Source organism: Podarcis cretensis (genome assembly GCF_951804945.1).
Source record: "Podarcis cretensis genome assembly, chromosome: 4".
Classification (NCBI taxonomy): Eukaryota; Metazoa; Chordata; class Lepidosauria; order Squamata; family Lacertidae; genus Podarcis; species Podarcis cretensis.
Genome location: NC_137173.1, coordinates 84316350 through 84339382, shown reverse-complemented (window position 1 = coordinate 84339382; position 23033 = coordinate 84316350). Strand labels below are relative to the sequence as shown.

Genomic DNA, 23033 nt, shown 5'->3' with positions numbered 1-23033 from the left:
TCAACATGGACAAAAGATATTCCTGTGCCATGCCGACAGTTATTGACTGCCTCACCCGAGTAATGCTGGCTTCTGTGGGAAATGAACTCTTTAAGAGTTAGATACGTCTTTCTGATCTATTTTGTCCCTCCATTTGTTTAAATAGCAACTGCTGGATGGTGTTGCAGTCAAAATGCAAGCGCCCAAGAAAATCCATTGGGTTGAAAAAGCAAACCACAGCATGGCAGCGAGAGGACGAAATGCAGACGACATCTCGATGGAAATAAACAGGCAGGTTTTGTCTTGGATCAAAGAAATCATTGAAGAGTGACAGAAGCAATTGGCCAATTCCAAATAGCCTCTGTACTCGGTATAGAATGGATTAATAACACTTGGATTAATAATACTTATAGGAGTATAAGTAATCAGCTCTGTGCTAAAGCACTGGCAAAAACAACTGCGTGTTTTTGTAACTTCATTGTATTGTAAAATATGTTCTATTTGGTTTTGTGTATATATAGTTAATGTTCAGAGATAACGGAAATAAATAAATCAGTTTTTTACTTTCTAAAAAAAGCATTGTATCTCACACATCTACTTTTATACCTGGTATTTTTTCCAAAGCAAATATGTTACCAGACAATTCTTTACTGGATTGCATGAAATGGGTAGCCTGGCCATACCATGCCAAGTGGAGCAGTTTGGAGACCGATTTCCTCCAACGTAGCAGATTATACCTGCATTGGGTAAACCTGAATTTACAGGGGGGAAACATTGAGGTTGGTATTGCTTGGTGTCACATTATCTGGACTATGCAGACTAAAAGGGAATGCAAACAGTAAAGGTAAAGGGACCCCTGACCGTTAGGTCCAGTTGTGACCGACTCTGGGGTTGCGGCGCTCATCTCGCTTTACTGGCTGAGGGAGCCGGCGTACAGCTTCCGGGTCATGTGGCCAGCATGACGAAGCCGCTTCTGGCAAACCAGAGCAGTGCACAGAAACACTGTTTACCTTCCCGCCAGAACAGTACCTATTTATCTACTTGCACTTTGATGTGCTTTCGAACTGGTAGGTTGGCAGGAGCAGGGACCGAGCAACGGGAGCTCACCCCGTCGCGGAGATTCAAACCACTGACCTTCTGATCAGCAAGCCCTAGGCTCTTTGGTTTAGACCACAGCACCACCCGCAAACAGTAGTAAACAGTAAACTTTGCATCGTAGAGTCGGCACCATCATACAGGCTCTGCAAGAAAATTCCAGAAGAACACAAGGGAGGGTGGCTGGCTGGTTATTATGGGGGACAAGTGAGGGATTAGACCCAATGAGCCATATTTCGAGCAAGAAGTTTGTTCAGTACTTTGTGACTACAACATGCCTGTGGAAACCTGGTAGACAAGGGCAAAAGCTTTCCACCAATGTGCTAACTTTCTGCATATCGGGAGGAAGCACCCAAACATGCGATTCTGCATCTTCAAAATGATTTTGTAGATAAGTTGGCATCATGAGAGCCAATACGCTATCCCTGGAGGGGCAGCTTCATACAGGGTAAACATGAATGATAGTTTCAAAACAAGTCTGTGAAACGCATGCTTTTGCCACAGGTCCCTTAAATGGCTTGGAATAATTTTTATTCAACCATCTTTCCTAGTTAGGGCTTCAGTGTAGTTTGGCAATGAGAAGCTCAACTCCTTGTCTGAAATCCGTATGATAGGGGGTCTCTCTGGACAGCTGTTACAAGCAAAAGTTTTTTAAAAGACTACTGAATTAAACAAGCTTAATATAAACCCTACTAATGAAGCTTGAACACACCCTAGTCAGTTATTTTAACAATTACTTGAAAGGTTCCCAATTGTATTTTTTTTCTTGTTAGCTTCAGCTATATAGATTTCTAGTCCACATTTTCCTTTCCTTCTCACACATATTATTTTGGTGTGTTGCGTGTAATCTGCTTAAGCGAGCGGCAGTAATCCACAGGCTGCAGCAAAAGCCCTCTGTAGAAGGGGTATATAATATAGTCCCAAAATCAAAGCTATTTTTTAAAACAAAAAATGCTCTCAACTTTATGGAAATAGTATTTATTTTTAAAAATAATAAAAAATCATAAAAGCAAAGGTGTAGTAATACTGCATGCACAACAGAAGGCATTTGGACTCGTCTTTTTTTGTTCTCATCTGAAGACACTGAAATCCAAATACTGTAAACACCAGTTTTCTTGTTAAAGTTCCTCTTTGACCTGTAAGTAAGAAGAAAATATTTCACGGTTGAAATAAGTCCTGAACAACTTTGCTTTACGTTATAGTATTTTGAGCAGACTCTTATGTTCCAGAAAAAGTTCCTCTTCTCTCTAGATTATTTTTGCAGAGATGTCCATAATAGTGAAAAATAAGCCCCTGGTTAATGGGCTATGATGGTCTGTACTTAATTATAAGTTCCTGGGCTGTATCATACCCACTTGCCTAGATGGGTGCGGAGAGGATTTATTTGCACATTATAATTTCATTGGAAAAAGCAAGTGAGAACAATGTTCTAGACTTCAGGGGTCTCTGAAAGGAACCCTGTGTTGGTGCGCAAGACTGGTGGTATTTCAGAATTACCACTGCCTGCCTGCTACCTGCTCAGCTTTATATTTGTAAATTTAAATAACAACAACAATCAGAGATTCACAAGAAACCCATAAGCACTCTATGCTGCATCTTGACTTCTGTTTTCTGGTCATGTTAGAACGGGATGGAATGTTTGGAATACAACTCCCATTTTGAAACATTCCCCCCCCCCCCAAGTTCCAAAATACTCATCTTCCTACTACAACATGGATTCAGAGGAAGTCACAGCAAACCCCTCTTTCTTCATTTGACCCTCGATAACTTGCAATATTGTTTCATTTTTAAAAAATTCGCAACTCTTTCTGGCTCAAGTTGGCAACACAACTTAATTGACAGAACGGTAAGATGGCCTTTTGCAAGGAAGACGTTTTCTCTGCGATAGAGGCCCTGTGTTTTGTGTGTGTGAGACAGAACTGCATTGTGCATGTCTTATAGCATATGGAAAAAGCACAATGTCCTGGGTTCATTGTTCATTCAGGTTCCTTAAAATATCATTTTTTTTTACTTTTTATCTTTTTCGAAAGCAAGTTGTTAGTTCTTATGGTTGCCAATATTGTAGAAAGCATGTGGGTAATTCCTGCTAAAATCTCAAGAACCAAGAGAGGTGGCCGACTTAAGATTTCTACGTCTTTGGGGCAAGGCTTTTGCGATCCGAATTTCTCCTTGCCACGACTGCCAAAACTTGAGTATGTTCTGTGAAACAGGAAAAAGCAAACTGGAGAACTGCACATCGTAAGATAAATCGCGCAGATCTGCTGCATGATTTTTGCATCCAGAAAAATTCAAACTTCCTTGGCTAAACACATAATTTCATTCGGAACAAAAAACTGGGTGAAATACTCACAGCTGGTTTCTGTGAACTTGCAACTCCTGCTCTCCTGCCACATGCTACCTCCATGACTTAGCAGGATTTAACCCACTCCAAAACATCCTCAGTGGTTTTCTGTTAAATCACTGGCATTGGTTGTGAAAATCTCTGCCTCCCTCAATACAGTCATACCTCGGGTTACAGGTTGTGTTTTTTTGGGTTACGGACCGCTGAAATCCAGAAGTACCGGAACAGGTTACTTCCGGGTTTCGGCAGTCGCGCATGCACAGAAGAGCTAAATCATGCTTTGTGCATGTGCAGAAGCGCCGAATCACAATGCGTGTGTGCAGACGTGACGCTGCGGGTTGTGGACGCTGCGGGTTGCGAATGTGTATCCTGCACGGATCACGTTCGCGACCCGAGCGTCCACTGTATGTGGAAAAGCAGCAAGGGATTCTGTTGGCACCCGTAACAAATCTGTTCCCCCCAACTTAGAATCCGAACATGTGAGGCATAAGATGTTCCCAGTTAAATAAGTGGTAAGTCAGGCCCCTGAACAAACAGTTCCTAAAATGTTAACTTGTACATACTGTACCTTTTTCCGGTGGCAACTACAGGGGAAAAGGTCGTCATCTGGCTGTTCCACTTTCTCCATGCCATCTCTCACTTTTGGTTCAGTCACTTGTAGTTTGGCATATTCCTATTGGAAAATTAGAAAAAAAAAGGGGGGGGGGAGAGACATGTCTTATACTTGCGCACTCAGTGTTGGAAAAGTTGTAACCAATCAATTGCCCATTGCTCCAACAAACCTCGCGGGGAAGAACCTGAGATTCGGTATCACAGAAAATGTAAGCTGACACGGGCTGCACCTGGTGACTTGCTGAAATATCAGTACCTCCGTGTTAATGCACAGACATTTTCAGCTGTGTTTCGGGAGGGGCTTTCTAAAGCTGGGCTCTTTGATCTTTGCTGATTGCTGCTTTGAGGAACAGATCCCTCCACATTAGAATGGGATTTGTGGAAGTCGGGATGCTTCTTTAACAAAATGCCAGCTTCATTTTCAGGGCATACCTTTCACACGGTGCTTACTTGCAGATCTTGGTTATTAAACACCACGGGTAATGTTTAAAAAGGATGCCCATCAATTTGAATGGACGGCTTGAAGGGATGTTAAATCAGAGAACTATCATGTTAGAAGGGACTACGAGGGTCTTCTTTTGGGCAGAAATCTTGCCCGATGTGGAACTTGAACCCACGACTAATGCACACATAACATGTTTGATATGCCACAATAGCACCAGTGTGGTTATATGTAACAAAGGCGGAATTAGGGATTTGAAGGTGCTTCTATACAGTCATACTTTGGGTTACAGACGCTTCAAGTTGTGCGCTTTCGGGTTGCACACCGCGCCGAACCCGGAAGTACCGGAAGAGGTTACTTCCAGGTTACGGTGCTCACGCATGCTCAGAAGCACAAAATTGCGCTTTGCACATGCGCAGAAGACCAAATCACAACCCACGCGTGCGCAGACACAGCGCTGCGGGTTGCGAACGTGCCTCCCGCATGGATCACGTTCGCAACCCGAGCGTCCACTGTACTTTGGGACTGGGGTGGTGGTGAATTCACCCATCTGCTTGCTACCTGATCAGCAAGTTTCGTTTTTGGATATAAATGTAATACAGGCGTACCTTGGTTTTCAAACAGCTTAGTTCTCGAACGTTTTGGCTCCCGAACGCCACAAACCCAGAAGCGACTGTTCCAGTTTGCGACCTATTTTTGGAAGCCAAACGTCCGACACGGCTTCAGATGCTTCCTGCAGCCAATCAGAAGCCACGCTTTGGTTTGGGAAGTCGAACCGACTTCCAGACCGGATTCCGTTCGACTTCCAAGGTACGACTGTATGTTTATTGTTCTTGGAAATTTAACTGTACAGTGGTACCTCGGGTTAAGTACTTAATTCATTCCGGAGGTCTGTTCTTAACCTGAAACTGAAACCTGAAACCTGAAGACCACTTTACTCTATAGGGCCTCCTGCTGCCGCTGGAGCATGATTTCTGTTCTTATCCTGAAGCAAAGTTCTTAACCTGAAGCACTATTTCTGGGTTAGTGGAGTCTGTAACCTGAAGCGTATGTAACCTGGAGCGTATGTAACCTGAGGTACCACTGTATTATATTAATGTATCTGATGAAGAAATTAATAAAGCGTTTGTTTGTTTGTTTAAACAAACCTTAACATTTAACTCATGCTGCCAAAAGCACACCAGCGCAAGTAAATAAATAAGTACCGCTGTGGTGGGAAGGTAAACGGCATTTCCATGCACTCTGGCTTCCGTCACGGTGTCCCGTTTCAGAAGTGTTTTAGTCATGCTGGCTACATGACCTGGAAAGCTGTCTGTGGACAAACGCTGGCTCCCTCGGCCTGAAAGCAGAGATGAGCGTTGCACCCCATAGTCAAATTTGACTAGACTTAACCATTCAGGGGTCCTTTACCTTTACCTCATGTATGGCAATAAATATAGGAACAGTGTTTGTTCCTCCACAGAACTGGAAAGTCACTTTACTTCCTTATATTTAAGGCATTCTTACATTTACATTTCTGTAATCGAAGAGAGAACTGACCTGAAGAAGTTTGAAGTAATAGCAAAATATATGGTCTCCCATGAGGTTGTTTCTTGCAAATTCTTGTCCCGCTTTTGCAATATTCTTTGCCTGCCAGGGATAACAGGTGGGGGAGAGGTAAGGTATCTTCATGTTAAAACTTTAATTTTCTTAGAATGCCCATTTCCTTTCTTCTTTCTCAGTCCCACCCAACCCAAATCAATTAAATTCCAGTTTTCACATGTGTAAAACTTTATCAAGTTGAATGAGTCCATTATAGGCAACGCCCCCCCTCCCCCAAGTCTCAAACAGACTAACATTCCATTAGCTGGGAGAAGTGATTCTTAAGGGCATAAATCCATCAGGGATTTTGTGCAATGAATCCAGGCAGGGGCTGTGAATCTATACCTTTTATTAGGACCAACCAAAAGTCCCAATGTGGTGCCAGAACATTTGAGTTTAACAGGACTGATTCCAAAAAAGGGGGGAATTGGAGAGGGAGAAGGAAAAACAACTGCATTCCTAGTCATGCACCAGCTTTTTCCTCACCTCCCACTTTTTACCTGCAAATCTACCTTCCTGTAGATTTTACTGCAATCTACCTTCTGGCCAGTTTACTGCAAGCCAAAACTCCACACCCAGCCTTCCACTGCATGCTTAGATTCAGGAATCCCCCCCCCCAAGACGTGGGTGGCGCTGTGGATTAAACCACAGAGCCTAGGACTTGCTGATCAGAAGGTTGGCGGTTTGAATCCCCACGACAGGGTGAGCTCCCGTTGCTCGGTCCCTGCTCCTGCCAACGTAGCAGTTCAAAAGCACCTCAAAGTGCAAGTAGATAAATAGGTACCGCTCCGGCGGGAAGGTAAACGGCGTTTCTGTGCGCTGCTCTGGTTCGCCAGAAGCGGCTTAGTCATGCTGGCCACATGACCCGGAAGCTGTACGCTGGCTCCCTCGGCCTATAAAGTGAGATGAGCACCGCAACCCCAGAGTCGGTCACGACTGGACCTAATGGTCAGGGTCCCTTTACCTTTACCTTCTGGCCAGTTTACTGCAAGCCAAAACTCCACACCCAGTTTTCCACTGCATGCTTAGATTCAGGAATTCCACCCACCACCACCCCACCCCACCCCCCACAATTCTGTGTGGCACAAGAAACTCCTAAGAGCTGTGGGAACATAATTTTGAAACATCTGTGCGGGCCCATTGTATTTTCACCTCTTCGTCGTGGTCTTTGGCCCACTGCAGCTTCTCCAAGAGATCGCTTAGGTCGCTTTTGAAAGGAATATAATGTTTCCACGGTTGTAGCTCATTGTAAAAATGTTCGTAGTAGATGGAGTCCTGCTTTAGCACTACGCTACTTCCTGCTAGCAGATAAGGCAGTCGGTACGCGGCCACTGTGCCGTCGATATTAATTTGGTATTTATACTGCAAAACACACAACACAAAATTCATAAGCAGGCGGCCTGTAGATTTGTGGTGGGGTTCTCTCCACTACGGCATCGACATCTGAAGGTTGAGTACCCGCAAGAAGATCTGAATGCAGGATTTCAGAGAACCTTTAGGATATTTTTACACATTTACTTAGCAGCTAACCTGGGCCGCCAGATGTACCCTTAATAGTGAGCTCCAGCCAATACTTGGATTTCTCATGAGTCTGTTGCTTTCACAACTATGCTATGCTTTTAACCCATAAACATAATGTGTGAGCTTTTAATCAGGTTTAGCCGGGTTCGTTTTTGTATTCTCCTGTACCTTTGAAGTTCTATAATAATTGTTATTATTATTAAATTTTCTGTTTCACAATGTCAAATAAAACATTTTACAAACTTTAAAATATCCAGTGACTTCCCTTCATCTCTTTCCATGGTTCATTTTACATATCACACATCGCTGCATATTTTACTAACCATTCACAAAACTAATCAAAGCTTAAGTGTTACTAAGGCAGTCTCATCCATTTAAGCTTTCCAAAAGGTGTAAAGCAATCCGAGGACTCTATTCTGAAAATATATATATACACTGCTTTTTTTCTAAAAAAAAATGTTTAGGGGTACTTTCATTTTGACTCAAGAAAATCACCTTTTTATAGTTCAAATCGGGAAAAATAGAGTAAATGGACAAAAGTACAAAGATTCACAAAATGTTTAGGGGTGTACGTACCCCTGTGTACCCCCAGAAAAAACACTCTCTGTGTGTGTGTCTACTGATGATTATGGTCTGTGCAGGAAGAGACATGCCTAGAGCAGTAATGTGCATCGCACAGCTTCGCTGAAGTCTGCTTCAGACATTTAAGCCCCACACTGAGACCATGAAAACTACTTTCACGTTGCAATACTTCATGTTATAACATTACCGAGCTTACAACATGAGCCAAATGAATAGCGTGAAATATCTGTGCATCGGCACCGGCAACCACTAGGAACTGTCAGAACTGTCATAGAAATACGTTTAATTGGGTGAACTAAAACTGTAAGCTCAGGAACAATGTTACCTCTCATCTCAGAGGACCAACAAGTAGAAGTTGCTTGTTATATATGATCTCCACATTAGAGGGATAATTATAATAATGTTAAAACCAGCCCAAGCCTTTGAAATATTCAGTTGTAAAAGGTTCGGGGCGGTTTTGGATAATACCTCTGGTCATAGAAAAACCATCTTCCATCTACTGGCTTAAATTAGAATTTAAGGTCTCATTTTGCCTCACCAAAACATGCAGGGAAATAATGGGGGGGGGGGGGGAACCACCTGCACAGATTGTCTAAAGAGGCATCTAGAACCTCAGCAATTTGGACAAAGTGAACATGTTTATCCCAAGCAACAATGGCTATAGTAACACTTTAAGGTTTCCGAAAAATTATAATCTAGATACAGCCTCCACAGAACTGGGTGATAGCGCTACAAAAACTTGTAAGATACGCTTTTTAATCTCTGGGAGCTGGGCAGTTGCCAACATCTCAATATAATTTTAAAAAGGGGGGAAACCTCTCTAAAGGCTTTTCTAAGCACAATCACCTTTGTATCGTACCTTGAAGAAATCGAAAAAGGAAATATGCTTCACAATGGGGCCATAGAGACTTTCATCATGCTTGAAAAAGAAGAAGTTTGTAAACGCCGCATCAATGATTTCTGGGTACTTTCTACTCATTTTCACAAGTTCGAGCCTTTCTTTGCGGCTGTCTCGGCCCCGCCATATTGCCGTGGCGTTCTTCTCTTCCCAAGGCGGCCCGGTGTTTGCTTGAACAGACATCATGTCCAGGCTGACTCTGTTGAAAGGAAATGGGATATTTGTCCACAGTTGTTGGAGCTTCCAGGCAGGAACGGGTGGCACCTCCGTATTAATATGTCCCTGAGGAACCACCACCGATTCTGGCTGAAAGGCAGGCGACATGGCCCAGCAAGAGACTCTAGAGAGCCAAGTCTTCTCTTCTTGTAAGGGATGTGGGGTTTGTATCTTTTGCTATTTCACCAGAAGTGAGAAGATAGCATGAAAACCATTATGCTCAGAGAAACCTGTGAGGAAACTTTGTGTTTCTATTCCTGACTGGGATGGGTGGAGGCAAAGGCAGCCATAACCAGGCGCTCTCACTTTCCTGACTTTTCAACCATGCCCTGCAAGATTTCTCTGATGAAACTAAAAGATAAAGGTAAAGGTACCCCTGCCCGTACGGGCCAGTCTTGACAGACTCTGGGGTTGTGCGCCCATCTCACTTAAGAGGCCAGGGGCCAGCGCTGTCCGGAGACACTTCCGGGTCACGTGGCCAGCGTGACATCGCTGCTCTGGCCAGAGCCAGAGCCAGAGCCAGAGCCAGAGCCGCACACGGAAACGCCGTTTACCTTCCCGCTGGTAAGCAGTCCCTATTTATCTACTTGCACCCGGAGGTGCTTTCGAACTGCTAGGTTGGCAGGCGCTGGGACCGAGCAGCGGGAGCGCACCCCGCCGCAGGGATTCGAACCGCCGACCTTTCGATCGGCAAGCCCTAGGCGCTGAGGCTTTAACCCACAGCGCCACCTGCGTCCCACCTGATGAAACTAGGGACGCCTTATTCAATAATAATAAATAATCATAATCATAATAATAATACCCCACCCATCTGACTGGGTTGCCTATCTCCTTCTTTCCCCCTCTTGTCTGTATCCCATAGCTGTCAACTTACAGATTTGAAAATAAGGGACCAGCAGCCTTGAAAATAAGGGATCAGCAGCCAAAATAAGGGATTTTGCTTAGCTTATGCACATCGGGGCTGCCGTCGTCCTGGCGCGAGGAGTTCCATCGGCCCTTCCCCGCCCGAGAGGGAGGGAGGAAGATAAACTCTCGCCCGCGAGCCTGGCATGAGGCAGTTGCAGTGGCTGCTGAAGCGCCGCCCTTCTGCATCCCTCCCCATCCCCTCCTCTTCCTCCTCCCTCAGGCCACCTCCTCAGCCGCCTCCGGCTTCCCCTGGCAGTGTGGCAGAAGTCTTGCAAGAGAGGGGCTGCCTGCCCGCCGCCGCCACCCGTCTCCTCACGACGCTCCCCTGTGGGGAAAAAGGGAGAGACGGAGACGCGGCAGCTCATGCGCGCGCTCTCTCTCATGGCGGAGGACCCCGAGCAGCTGCTTCCCTCCCGAGCCGGGCGAGCATGAAACCTGGGAAATTTAAGGGACATCATCAATCCGGGACAGCAGCGGGACACTGTGCTGGGATAAGGGAGTTTCCCGCCAAATAAGGGATGGTTGACAGCTATGCTGTATCCCCCTTGCATCCGGCTTCCCATTTTCTATGCATAAAGGTAATGGCTTGTACCCACTGCTAACTGTAGCACCAATGAACACCGTCAACAAGAAACATTGTAAGATGTGGGGACAACTTCCAAAACCTTGGTAGGAACTCTTACCGGCCCATTGTTTCTAAAACGGAGTCTGTCAGGTCATAGGTTGGCATCACAATGTCTTTTGAATCGTTGGATCCGCACCAGGAAAATATGGGGTGGATGTCCTGAGAGGATTTCTTTTTCTCCAGAGGCCAGTCTCCCAAATTGACGAAAAACTCGAGATCTGGCATTTTTACCTGAGAGACAGTAAAGCAAAACATTCACTATCTACGACTGCATCAGGCCACTCTTTGACCACCCCAAAATTGACATGTGTTTCTTATTTATAATTTTGTGATCACTACAGTTCACATGTAACGCACACAAAGCAAACATTCCTCCCGACTTGTAGACTTGATTATTGAAATAGGGCCTAGGCCTTTATGAGTGACTGGAGAGTAACTGGGACAGCAAGTCCTAAAAGTATATATTACATCAGTACTCCAGGGTCTTCACTGACTTTCTATAGTCTTCTGGGTACAATTTAAGGTTATTTTGTCCTCGAAAACCGCCACAACACAAAACTATGAATTATGCTTTGTATTTATATGACATTTGCTTAAGTGCTGCACATATATTACACTTATCATAACCCTACAAGGTAGACGAGTATTATTGTCATCTCCTCACATTTAAAAAGGGAGCCTGAAATGGAGTGGTTTGTTCATAGCTCATTTTCTTTACCCACTACACGCAAGATAAGTGAGTTTCTCTGAGAAGCAACTCTGGACAGGCTTTTGGAAGGCAGGGATAAGCCAACATGTTGTATTTGTCTTCTCCCTTCTTAGGGTAAAAGGAAACATGTAAACCGAAATCTTTAGGAGCGCAATGCCACCTGCTGGTTTATAATCCCAATGTGAATTGCAAGCCATTCTATTTCTTGAACTACGGTAAGTTAAGGCTACATCTATTCACATATTTTTCAACAGACTTCTTGAAGCACATTTTTCCTTAATGTTCGTGGCGACATCTTTCGAATGAAGGTGCAATCCATACTGGGTTCTAGGGAATCCTGTGTTTCCTTGCAAGTTTTGAAGGGGGACTTCAGTTAGAATATCAGTAATGGCAGATAGCTCAGAGAGCTTGCCCTCTGCTATCAATCTCCCCCTGCAATGTGCAGACAGTTCTGGGTGTTGAGTTGTTGTTTACAGTCATGGTGAATTGAGTGGGCGCCCTTACAATCTTCTTGAATACTCAGGAGTCCTGTGGCAGCCATGAGGCAGTTCAGGGTAACAGTTCCCTCAAGGCAGAAAACAAGAAAATAGCTGGTCTACGAAGTACAAAATAATGTGCATTTAAGCATGGGATACAGAACAGAGTGAACCAAGGTTTCGTTCCTTTCTTCCTAATGGAAAGGTTAAGCAGATTGCTCTTTAATTTTTGCCGTTTTAATTTTTTTTTTAAAAAAACAAACCAGCTGTGTGGGGGAAGGAAGAGAAAATTAAGTCTCGTTTTGATCAGAAGCACGGTGCAGGGAGAGGGCAGGTTAACATGTTCAAAATTATACTCTCCCCTTTTCATCAACAACTGTAAATATTACCAGCGGGTGTAAATAGCAACTTGCAGGTGGTGGTAGTCAAGTGTTCAAAACTCCCGTTGTTCTAGGCACATTTTGCGACCGGGAATTTCAATAGTGCAAATAGTTTCTGAGCTCTTGGCGCCGTACTGCACCTAAGATTTCAGATTAAAACTGCAGAGTGGAAGGAAAGGAGGACCTTTTTTTGCCTCCCCTTCTTCCAGCTACTCTCTGAAGACTGGAGAAGAGACCCTCTTAAGAGTATTAGGGAGTGGGCAGGGGAAGGACTAAACCATGTGAAAAATGAACATAATATTTTAGCTGCCATTATATTTCAGCTATGTATAAAAAAGCACGCTTAAACATTCTGTTGTTGCGCCCATAACCTAGGTTTAAGGTGCTGTTTAGCTCCTAGCTTTCATAACTCAGTTTCTAACACTGCTGGTAGTGGAGGATTTTCACAGGGGGGGGGGAGTCAATCCCCCCCACTCAGTTCTGACCCAGATTAGGCTCAGTGCAGCTAACTTTTGTTTATAGGATTTGAATGACATCCTATGCCCTTATAAAATGTGGGGTTTTTTTGGGGGGGGGGTTATTGGGTTGTTGTTTTTGGTTTGATTATATATTTTGTGGTTTTATATTTTGATTTTGTTCTGTGAACCACCATGAGGCCTCCAAGTATAGGGCAGGATATAAATTCAATAAAGGAGGAGGAGGAGGAGGAGGAGGAGGAGAAAGGGAGTTCATTGAATTCATTCATTCCATTGTTTCTTGCCTTTCTCCCAAGGAATTTGAGGTGAAATGGCAATGGGATACACAGCGAGTTGGAACTGGAACACTGGCCTCTGCAGCTGTACAGTGGTTCCTCGGGTTACAGACGCTTCAGGTTACAGACTCCGCTAACCCAGAAATTCTACCTCGGGTTAAGAACTTTGCTTCAGGATGAGAACAGAAATTGCGCAGCCGAGGTGCGGCGGCAGCGGGAGGCCCCATTAGCTAAAGTGGTACCTCAGGTTAAGAAGTTTCAGGTTAAGAAGGGACCTCCAGAACGAATTAACCCGAGGTACCACTGTAGTCCAAAACCCTAACCATTACACAATACTGTCTCCGACCACAGAGTTCTCATGTCACGTCTCGTTCGGCACCGACTGCATGCCAGATGAGCTGACTGTAAATTTTCTCATCAGTGCAGCGCCGCATCAGAGAAGCTGTCCCTGCAGCGATAGAAACTTCTCTCTTTTTTGTTCTGGAGTAAGGAAAACTCATTAGGGACCCTGGAATATTTGCTCTGCCTAATAGCACGAACGGAACTATCTTGCCTAAGTCATCTGGTTTTGGTTTTTGCAATTCTTGCGGCACACCCTTCAGGCATCTACTACTTTCAAATAGGCTGCAATTCCAGTGATGAGACGACTCCAGGGACTCTTCGACAACAGATTTTTGCAGAGCAGGATTTAAGTGGCATGGTTTTCAGCAAAAACGACAGTGACATAGGAAGAAAAAGGTTAACCCCAGCACCCAGTTCTGATCCAATTTAAGGCTTCTCTTCTAGGACTCTTAGAAAGGACCCTGTCTAGTACCAGACCGGAAGACCAGCATTTGAAACTGTATATTAAGAAAACTTTCCTGGGCTGCTGCAGACTGATGACTGCTTGACAATAAAGTTACTCCTAGTTGACAGCAGCACTTGGGAATGGCTAGTTTGCCACACGGGACACAAGCTACAAGTGACTGCAGGCTCCCATCTTGTCCCCAGTTGTCTGTCAGCTCAAATTCAGACAGTCACCTCTTCGTTGGCCATTCAGTATTTAGTTAAAATTATGCTTTTCTAAATAACCATTCCAGCTGGCTAGTGGCAGGTGACTCTGTTTCTTTTGCTCACAGCACCATTTTCCACCTGTGTCTTATGGAGGCTGTAATTTGTTTTCAGGGATGCGGGTGACACTATGGTCTAAACCACTGAGCCTCTTGGGCTTGCTGATCAGAAGGTCAGCGGTTCGAATCTCCGTTGCCCTGTCCCAGCTCCTGCCACCCTCATAGTTTGAAAGCATACCAGAGTGAGTAGATAAATAGGCACCACTGCAGCGGGAAGGTAAACGGCATTTCCTTGTACTCTGGTTTCTGTCACAGTGTTCCATTGCGCCAGAAGCTGTTGCGCCAGAAGCCACGTGACCCAGACAGCTGTCTGTGGACGCTGTGCTCCCTTGGCCTGAAAGCAAGATGAGCGCCGCAGCCCCATAGTTGCTTTTGACTGGACTTAACTGTCTAGGGGTCCTTTACCTTTTCTTTTAATGTTTATTTTGAGGTTGCAGTTTTTTATTGTTAATTTGTTTTTACCGTTTATTGTGTTCTACAGCACTTCAGGTGCCATATTCATGGCAGAGGACACAGCACATGGACTTAAAAACAAAATGGAATTAAAATCTGTAACGACCATGTTTTTTAAGACGTCTACTCACTTTCCGAGTCAAAGAAAGAAGAATGGCATCCATGAATATCCTGAAGCCTACATGTTCACCGTGGGTCTTTATGTAAACCTAAAAACAAACAAACCAAACTGGGCATATTTGAATTAATTTCAAATTGAATTTCCTTTCAAAAGGAAAGGAAAGGAAAGGAAAGGAAAAGCTTAAACTCTTCCGATCATCCCCATTTTCTAATGTAACTTTAAGACTGCAGAACCAACAACACAGAATATATTGACAGCCAACAACCTTGCTCTTACAGCTGTTATTGCTAATGTCCAACAAGTTTGCCAGGCCAACAGTAACAGTTTTAGCAAGTCCTAATTAGGAGCACCCTTTAAGGATTTGCAACACAGCATTAGATGGAAGTCATGGAAAGAGCAAACCTTCCTAACAAGAGTGCCAGCCGTTTCACCAGAAAGGGACCCAGTCTTCAGGGAATAAATCCAGCCCCAAGATGCCTGCCTGCCAATGCCACCTACTTTGCAATATTACCATCGCCCTCCTTTGGAGAGAAATCTCTTGTTCACGGCAGATGGTGAGTATTTTCTGCACAATGCATAATCAACGTTTACTGCCACAAGATGTTGCAATAGCTGCTCTGTTAAGAATTTTTTAAAAACATTATATAAATTCATGGTCCACCAACAGCTAGTAACCACATTCAGAGGCAGTTTCTCTCTGAATACCAGATGCTGTGGACAATATAAGCAAGGATGGGAATTTCCCCCATATAAGCTACTACACACTTGCAACTGGTTTTCTCATGCCACACTAGGTGGAACTTGGTCTGATTTAGCAGAATAATTCTTTTGGTTTTACCTTGGCTCTTCCTGAGATCTTGTGTTCTCTTTAGCCTCGGGTAACCTATTAGTAAAAGGGACGCAGGTGGCGCTGTGGGTTAAACCACAGAGCCTAGGACTTGCCGATCAGAAGGGTGGCGGTTCTAATCCCTGCAACGGGGTGAGCTCCCGTTGATCGGTCCCTGCTCCTGCCAACCTAGCAGTTCAAAAGCACGTCGATGTGCAAGTAGATAAATAGGTACCGCTCTGGCGGGAAGGTAAACGGCGTATCCGTGCGCTGCTCTGGTTCGCCAGAAGCAGCTTAGTCATGCTGGCCACATGGCCTGGAAGCTGTATGCCGGCTCCCTTGGCCAATAAAGCGAGATGAGCACCGCAACCCCAGAGTCGGTCACGACTGGACCTAATGGTCAGGGGTCCCTTTACCTTTACCTATTAGTAGTATGGCCAGAAGAACGGATTTATTTATTTTATTTATTTATTGAATTAACATGCCGCCCTGTGCCCAGAGGATGGTTTCACTGATGTATGCTCTAAGTGTAGGAATTTAGGAAGCTTGCCTTATAACAAGGCAGACCCTTGCTCCATCTACCTCAGTAGCGTTTACCCTGACGGTACATGCATATGATTTCTGTCAGCTGAACAGCAGGCTCCAGAGGAACAATGACTACCCTCCATTGTTCTCCAGGGATTTTATCATACGTTTATTTGCAAAAACAGCCACTTCCGTGGGTGGAGTGTGTACCTTGTTGTCTTTTATGGTGTAATGGCACAAGCTCTGCCTCTGCCCAAACCGCTGTGGGATTTCTTTCGCAATTTTGTCAGGGTCGACGGTGGGGAAATGTGCCAGATCTCTTTGAATCTGCAAAATGGATGGAGGGCAGCTCATTTCTTCCAGCCACACATTTCCATCTTCCTGGGGGCAATCGCAGTTCTCATGATAGACAGGCCCTGCATGCAATAAATTTGTTTTAAGGCGTGTGTTTGCAGTCACATATCGTACATATTCGATAATGAGTTACAATTAATTTGAAGCACCTCTTGTAAGACACCTGGTTTTCTAGAGCACTGTTCAAAACACACATTTTCAAGACTTTTGATAATGGAGGGCACAGGTTTTTTTTTTTCTGGATTAAAATTTGACAGTGTCTTTATTCTTAACCCTCAGAATGATACGTCTATATTTTCTCCACCAATTCCCAGAACAATGGACAGGCATTCTTCTTCCAGCTGTGGGACAGTCTAGCTGATATCGCCTCCCAGAGTCGCACCTGGGCCTGCGCTCATTCTGTAAAACAGGGCTGAGGAAACTATGGCTCTTACAGGTGCCATATCCCTGCAGTAAATGCTCAGAGATAAGTCCATGCATCTGACTCTAGTTATCTCCCACTTGGACTACTGCAATGCGCTCTACGTCGGGCTACCTTTGAAGGTGACCTGGAAACTGCAATTAACCCAGAATGCGGCAGCTAGACTGGTGACTGGGAAGGTCCGCCAAGACCACATAACACCGGTCCTGAGAGATCTGCATTGGCTCCCAGTACATTGCCGAGCACAATTCAAAGTGTTAGTGCTGACCTTTAAAGCCCTAAACGGCCTCGGGTCCTGTATACCTGAAGGAGTGTCTCCACCCCCACCGTTCAGCCCGGACACTGAGATCCAGTGCCGAGGGCCTTCTGGCTGTTCCCTCATTGCGAGATGTGAGGTTACAGGGAACCAGACAGAGGGCCTTCTCGGTAGTGGCGCCCGCCCTGTGGAACGCCCTCCCTTCAGATGTGAAGGAAATAAGCAGCTATCTTTAAAAGACACCTGAAGGCAGCCCTGTTTAGGGAAGTTTTTAATATTTAATGCTGTATTGTTTTTAACACTCGATTGGGAGCCGCCCAGAGTGGCTGGGGAAACTCAGCCAGATGGGCGGGGTATAAATAATAAATTATTATTATTATTATTATTATTATTATTATTATTATTATTATTATTCGTCACACAATTCAGGTAGATCTTTTCTCCTTCCTTGCATTGAGATCATGGCCCATATTGTGGAAGACAGAAAGGGGGATTAATGGTCCACTGGGAGGGGTGAGTACATCCAATAAGTTGGTTTCACTTTGGAAAGGCAAACTTCAGTCCCAATTACAATGCATAAGAGTCTCCCAACAGTGAGAAGCTACAGTGAGAAGCTACTACATGAGATGCCATTTTTGTACCTTTCAGGCTATATGGAGATTTGGCAATGTGCACGCCTTGGGCCTGAACCTCGATTCTCAGGTTTTTGTAGCTTGCATACATCCTGTACCTGACGATGAAGGAGCCATCTTTCCTGTCTAATATTTGCACTCCTACCCGCGTAAATTGCTCCTCGGGAGCCGTGATCTTTACTTGAAATGCATTTTCACCCGGAGAGACGGTAAACCTATGCAGGAAAACAAAGACAATGGCGACGATGAAATCAAACATTTCCCCCCCCTTCGGGTTAGAATTCTAGACCCGAGTTGAAAAGTTTAAGGATAAACTTTGGGGATTGTAAAGTTAAACCAACAAGGGAATGGGTCTCACCGACAGCTGAAATACTTCATATTATCTGATACTCTGCTTTTCAATTTATTTACAGTGGTACCTCGGGTTAAGTTCTTAATTCGTTCCGGAGGCGAGTTCTTAACCTGAAACTGTTCTTAACCTGAGGCACCACTTTAGCTAATGGGGCCTCCTGCTGCTGCTGTGCCTCTGGAGCACGGTTTCTGTTCTCATCCTGAAGCAAAGTTCTTAACCCGAGGTACTATTTCTGGGTTAGTGGAGTCTGTAACCTGAAGCGTATGTAACCCGAGGTACCACTGTATTTTTTATTTCTAGGGAAGTCTTTCCACAGCAGCTCATCTGCCAAGAAACCCCCTGCATACTGCAATGTATTCTGGGGTCTGTTGTAAGTGTCTATTCAGTTAATCTAAAGTGCTGACCAGGCCTGCTGAGCATCACTGTCACCCCACATTAGGTACATATTGCATGCATCAGTAATAGCGGATGAGCTGTCTCTCAGGAATTAAACTTCTCCTGAACACCAAGGTTTTCCAGAACTTTTCTACCAATACCCAGAGCTGGATAAGCTAACTTGCAAACATGCCTACTGAGGTAAATGTTTTGAGTAACCTTTTCCCCCAGGTGTGAACGCAAGAAAAGGTAGTGTTTTAACACCTCTCCCTATCTAAAATACCTGCATGGTTTCTCCCCACACTAGCATAGCTCATGAAGGTACTATAATGTCATGTATTATACTGAAACTGAAATATGTGTTTAAGTGCTTTGTTCCTTGGCAGAAGGGTTGTGGGTGGCCCTGTGATCTAAACCACTGAGCCTCTTGGGCTTGCTGATCAGAAGGTCGGCGGTTCAAATCTGCATGATGGGGTGAGCTCCAGTAGCTCTGTCCCAACTCCTGCCAACCTAGCAATTTGAAAGCATGCCAGCGCAAGCAGATAAACAGGTACTGCTGCGGCGGGAAGGTAAACGGCATTTCCGTGCACTCTGGCACTCGTCACAGTGTCCTGTTGCGTCAGAAGCGGTTTAGTCTGTGGACAAATGTCGGCTCCCTTGACCTGAAAGTGAGATGAATGCCGCAACCCCATAGTCGCCTTTGACTGGACGTAACCATCCAGGGGTCCTTTACCTTTACCTTTTAGGTTCCTTGGTTTCAGTTTCAGGCTGAATTTTTTCAGGCTCAGTTTCAGGCTGAATTTTTTCCCGTTTATAAAGAAGGAAAAACAGTAAGTTGTGTCTTCGTGGATCTGCCCAAAGGTCAAATCTAGAATCCTTTTTCTCAGAGGAGCAAACAAGAATGCCTCAGTTAAGTCCACAGTAGCCCTGTCCTCTGGTCGTTCACCTGCATACTGCCTCTGAAACTTGGAGGCTGCTTGTAGCCATTGTGACTAGTAGCCACTGATCAGACTTTTGACTAATCATCTGACTAAGCCATCTAACCAACTGCCCATCCCCCACATCTTGTGGCAGTGAATTCCACAAGTTCATTTTGTGCCATGTGAAAAAAACACACACTTCCTTTTGAAAGTCTGGAAGCTCTGAAAAGACCAGTGGAGTTAAACTCAACCACTGATGCACTGCTCAGTTTGTTTGCTTCTATTATAACACGTTTTCCCACCCAAACATGTAAATTCATGCCTCGTTCTCTTTATATTTCCAATCATTTCTATAGAGTGGAAAAACATTAGGGATTCAAATTCAAGAACAAAGTTGGAATGAACTTGAAGTGCAGTACACTTTGCAAGGTTTTGGGGTTTTTAAATGCTACACTGGTTAAATTACAACCTTATTTAAATTATAGCAGGTCCAGCGCTGCAAACCATTAAGCAGCTGAAGTCAATTTAATCAGTCTGACTGTGTTTAGGACAATAGCCAAAAAAGGCAGGAGTTGCAAATATTTTCCCCAAAGAAGGACCTCGGTTGTCCAAGACAATATGAAATCCAACACAGACCTATATGTAGGACCCAAAGGCATTTTTTAAAGTCACAAAAATAAGGTGTTTTTTTTAAAGAGAACAAAAAAAGACACTGGAATAAATTCTGTACTCCTGAAATTCTATGTAGAAATTTGCATTAAATGCATTAGCTTCACATTACATGCCTGCAGATGTGGCCTAACTATAGCTCAGGGCAGCTGTGCAGGCTCCCAGGGACAAGATTGCATTAAGCTCACTCCTCTGTAACCATCTATTGTCAGAGATTTTTCCTGGCTGCAGCTCATGATTAAGGAGGAAAGAGCTTAACCACAAGCCTGAGTACAGATAACACTCTTGGCTTGCTATAGTATGCAAACCAATGCACACACATGCAGAATTATGCCCATCCAAATCACAGGTCTAGATGCATGTGCCCAAGGGACAGCGAGCTACAGGGCAGTGGTTCTCTAAATGTTTTCTCTGTGCCCCTTTCCGATTAAAAATTTGCTTGCGCTACGTCGGGTTTTTTTTTATTGATAAGAAATGCATTGGAGAACTAGGATTGTCCTCAGTCTCACTTGAGGCTCTCGTTTTGAAAAGATATCTTATCCACATTCTGCAAAAAAATTAATAATATTTCGATACTATACTACACTGAAACGTTTAAGTGTTTCTTTGATCGTCCTTGTAGCTTCCTGCCACACTTGCCATCCTCTCTTGCCACACCCTTTGAGAACCACTGATCTGGGGCATTCACAATTTGCCCCTTTCTTCCCAGCAGCATTGCGGAGTTTGCTGGTGCCCAGGGCGTGGAGGGGGAACAGAACCCAGCCGCTGGGGACACAGAGGCAAGGCCAGGCCAGGCCAGGCTCTGGGGCCCAGAGACCCCTGACGGCAGGCAGGGTTGGAAAGGCATCTCTGCTTGGGGGCGCCCTTGAAAACTCTGCACCTGGGGCTATGGCCCCCTGACCCCCACCACACTACACCTGTGTTTGCTCCCAAATGAGTGCACCTTTCTGGGCCAAACATCACACACGGCACTTTTAAGCAGCGTTCGAAACTCCCACTGTTCTAGGCGCATTTTGTGACGGGGAATTTCAATAGTGTGAACAGTTTCTGACCTCTGGATGCCTAAGATTTCAGATTAAACTGCAGAGTGGAAGGAAAGGAGGACCTTTTTCTGCTTCCCCACTTCCAGTTACTCTCTGAAGACTGGAGAAGAGATATTAGGAGGGTGGGCAGGGGAAGGACTACTAGACCATGTGAAAAATGAACATAAGGCTTCAGCTGCTGTTCGTTCATTTTCAGCTTGGTATTATTGTTATTTTTAAAAAAGACATTCCGTTGTTGCGCCCATAACCTCGGTTTAATGCGCCCTTGAGCTTTCCATATCTCAGTTTCTAACACTGTTTTGAAGCATACACATAAAGCGGATTAAGTGTGAATTTTCTAAGGACGTTTCCAAAAGCACAGATTTACTCGCAGCTCCTTACTGAAGACTGCCCTGGGGCAACCAATCAAAGTTTGCTAAATCGCCTCTCTCTCTCTCTCTCTCTCTCCCTCTCCCTCTCCCCACAGAGCTGTACACCGAGAGCAGAGCGGATCACGCACACATATAAAAGTTGCTTTTCTTTCCAAAACGCAGCGCCTCTTCCGGATTCCTGCGACGGGCATGCAAATCCGTTTCCAGATCCGCCAAGCCAGGCTACCGCTTCGCATCCACCTTAACTCCTCCCCGGCCTCATTCCCACCCGCTTAAAAAAGAAAAAAAAAGCGTTACACCGAATTACCTCTTCCCTTCCGTGTCCACAGCCTGGATGTAAAAATAGCGGGCGGGGAGGACCACCTCTGCTCTCAGGCCGGGTCCCCATACCCAACTCTTCTCGGGGCTCAGCTGGCTCCCCGCAGCCGACTCGCAAAGGGCCAGGATCACCGTCCCCAAAGGCCAGTAGCAAGTCAGCCCCAGGCGGAACATTTACAGAGCTTCCCGTCGAAGGAGCAAAGGGCAAAGCGGGGGAGGGAGGCGAGCGTCTCTCTCGCGCTTAGAGACGGCAGTTTTGCAGGACGGAAGGCAGCGCGGTGCGATCGGGTGTCTCCTCCGCTTCCTGCCCTCGTCCGAAAGCTGCAAGGGAGAGGCGGCCTTTGTCTGGGCGATGCATGAGCGGGGAGAGGCTCCGGGACGGCAGCCGCATGCCAGTTCCTTTGTCTTGCGACGGCAGCCCCTGCTAACAACGCCCGGAGCCTTTGCGCTCCTCCGGCGCGGCCAAAAGAGAGAAGGGGAGCAGGGCGGGCTCGTCGGTCCCACGAAAACTTCTTCTTCCGAAGGGGAAAACCACACGGGAGCCGCTTCCCATGCCGGGAAATGTAGTCCAGGAAGGAGATGTTGTGGGGCGACGAGGTGGCGAGACAGCGGTGGGCAGCCGGGGGTTGGCGGAGCGCGGGGAGAGTTGGGAAGGGACCCCGAGGGTCATCCAGCCCCCCCCCCCGCGATGCAGGAATCGCCACTCAAGTCATGTGGCATCTTGAAGATTTCACAGATTTATTGCGGCATAATATTTCGCCTGGATAGCTCAGTTGGTTACACCTCGGTGCCGAGGTCCCTGTATGGGGCAGCTGCGTGTTCCCGCATTTCAGGGGGGTGAACTAGACCTCAGGGTCCCTTGCAACTCTACGATTCTATGGGGCATGAACCCACGACCCCGAGATTAAGAGTCTCACGCTCAACCAGCTGAGCTATCCCTCAAACATACATGACAGATTGCCATCCAACCTCTGATCCAAAACATCCAGGAAAGGAGAGCCTAACCCCTCCAGAAAGGGACCTTTCCACTGCCTAACAACTCCTACTTTCAGGGAGTCATAATCTCCTTTCTTGTAGCTTGAAGCCTTTGGTTTATATGTCCTACCCTCCGGAGCTGGAGAAAACAACCTTGCTCCATCTTCCATGTGACTGCCATTAAAATATCATACCTCCT

The 23033-nt window shown here is 45.4% G+C and overlaps 2 protein-coding genes across 8 annotated transcripts in view; one reads left to right on the top strand and one right to left on the bottom strand.

Annotated features, from left to right (window-relative positions):
- Positions 1 to 607, top strand: part of TEX30 (testis expressed 30) — a 41740-nt gene extending 41133 nt beyond the window's left edge. For all 7 annotated transcript variants that reach the window (XM_079973088.1, XM_079973089.1, XM_079973087.1 and 4 more), the window contains one exon: positions 146 to 607. In XM_079973088.1, coding sequence (XP_079829214.1) covers positions 146 to 310 — 165 coding nt within the window. In that variant the 3' untranslated portion in view covers positions 311 to 607. The remainder of the gene's footprint in view (positions 1 to 145) is intronic.
- Positions 608 to 2036: 1429 nt separating this feature from the next.
- Positions 2037 to 22356, bottom strand: POGLUT2 (protein O-glucosyltransferase 2). The gene is made up of 10 exons (XM_079972826.1): positions 21849 to 22356; positions 17821 to 18026; positions 16359 to 16564; positions 14808 to 14885; positions 10857 to 11029; positions 9013 to 9250; positions 7203 to 7412; positions 6009 to 6098; positions 3984 to 4088; positions 2037 to 2210 (listed from the first exon to the last, which is right to left on the bottom strand). Exons 1-10 carry the CDS (start codon positions 22031 to 22033, stop codon positions 2193 to 2195), a joined length of 1509 nt encoding a protein of 502 aa, XP_079828952.1. The 5' UTR covers positions 22034 to 22356; the 3' UTR covers positions 2037 to 2192.
- Positions 22357 to 23033: the final 677 nt, after the last annotated feature.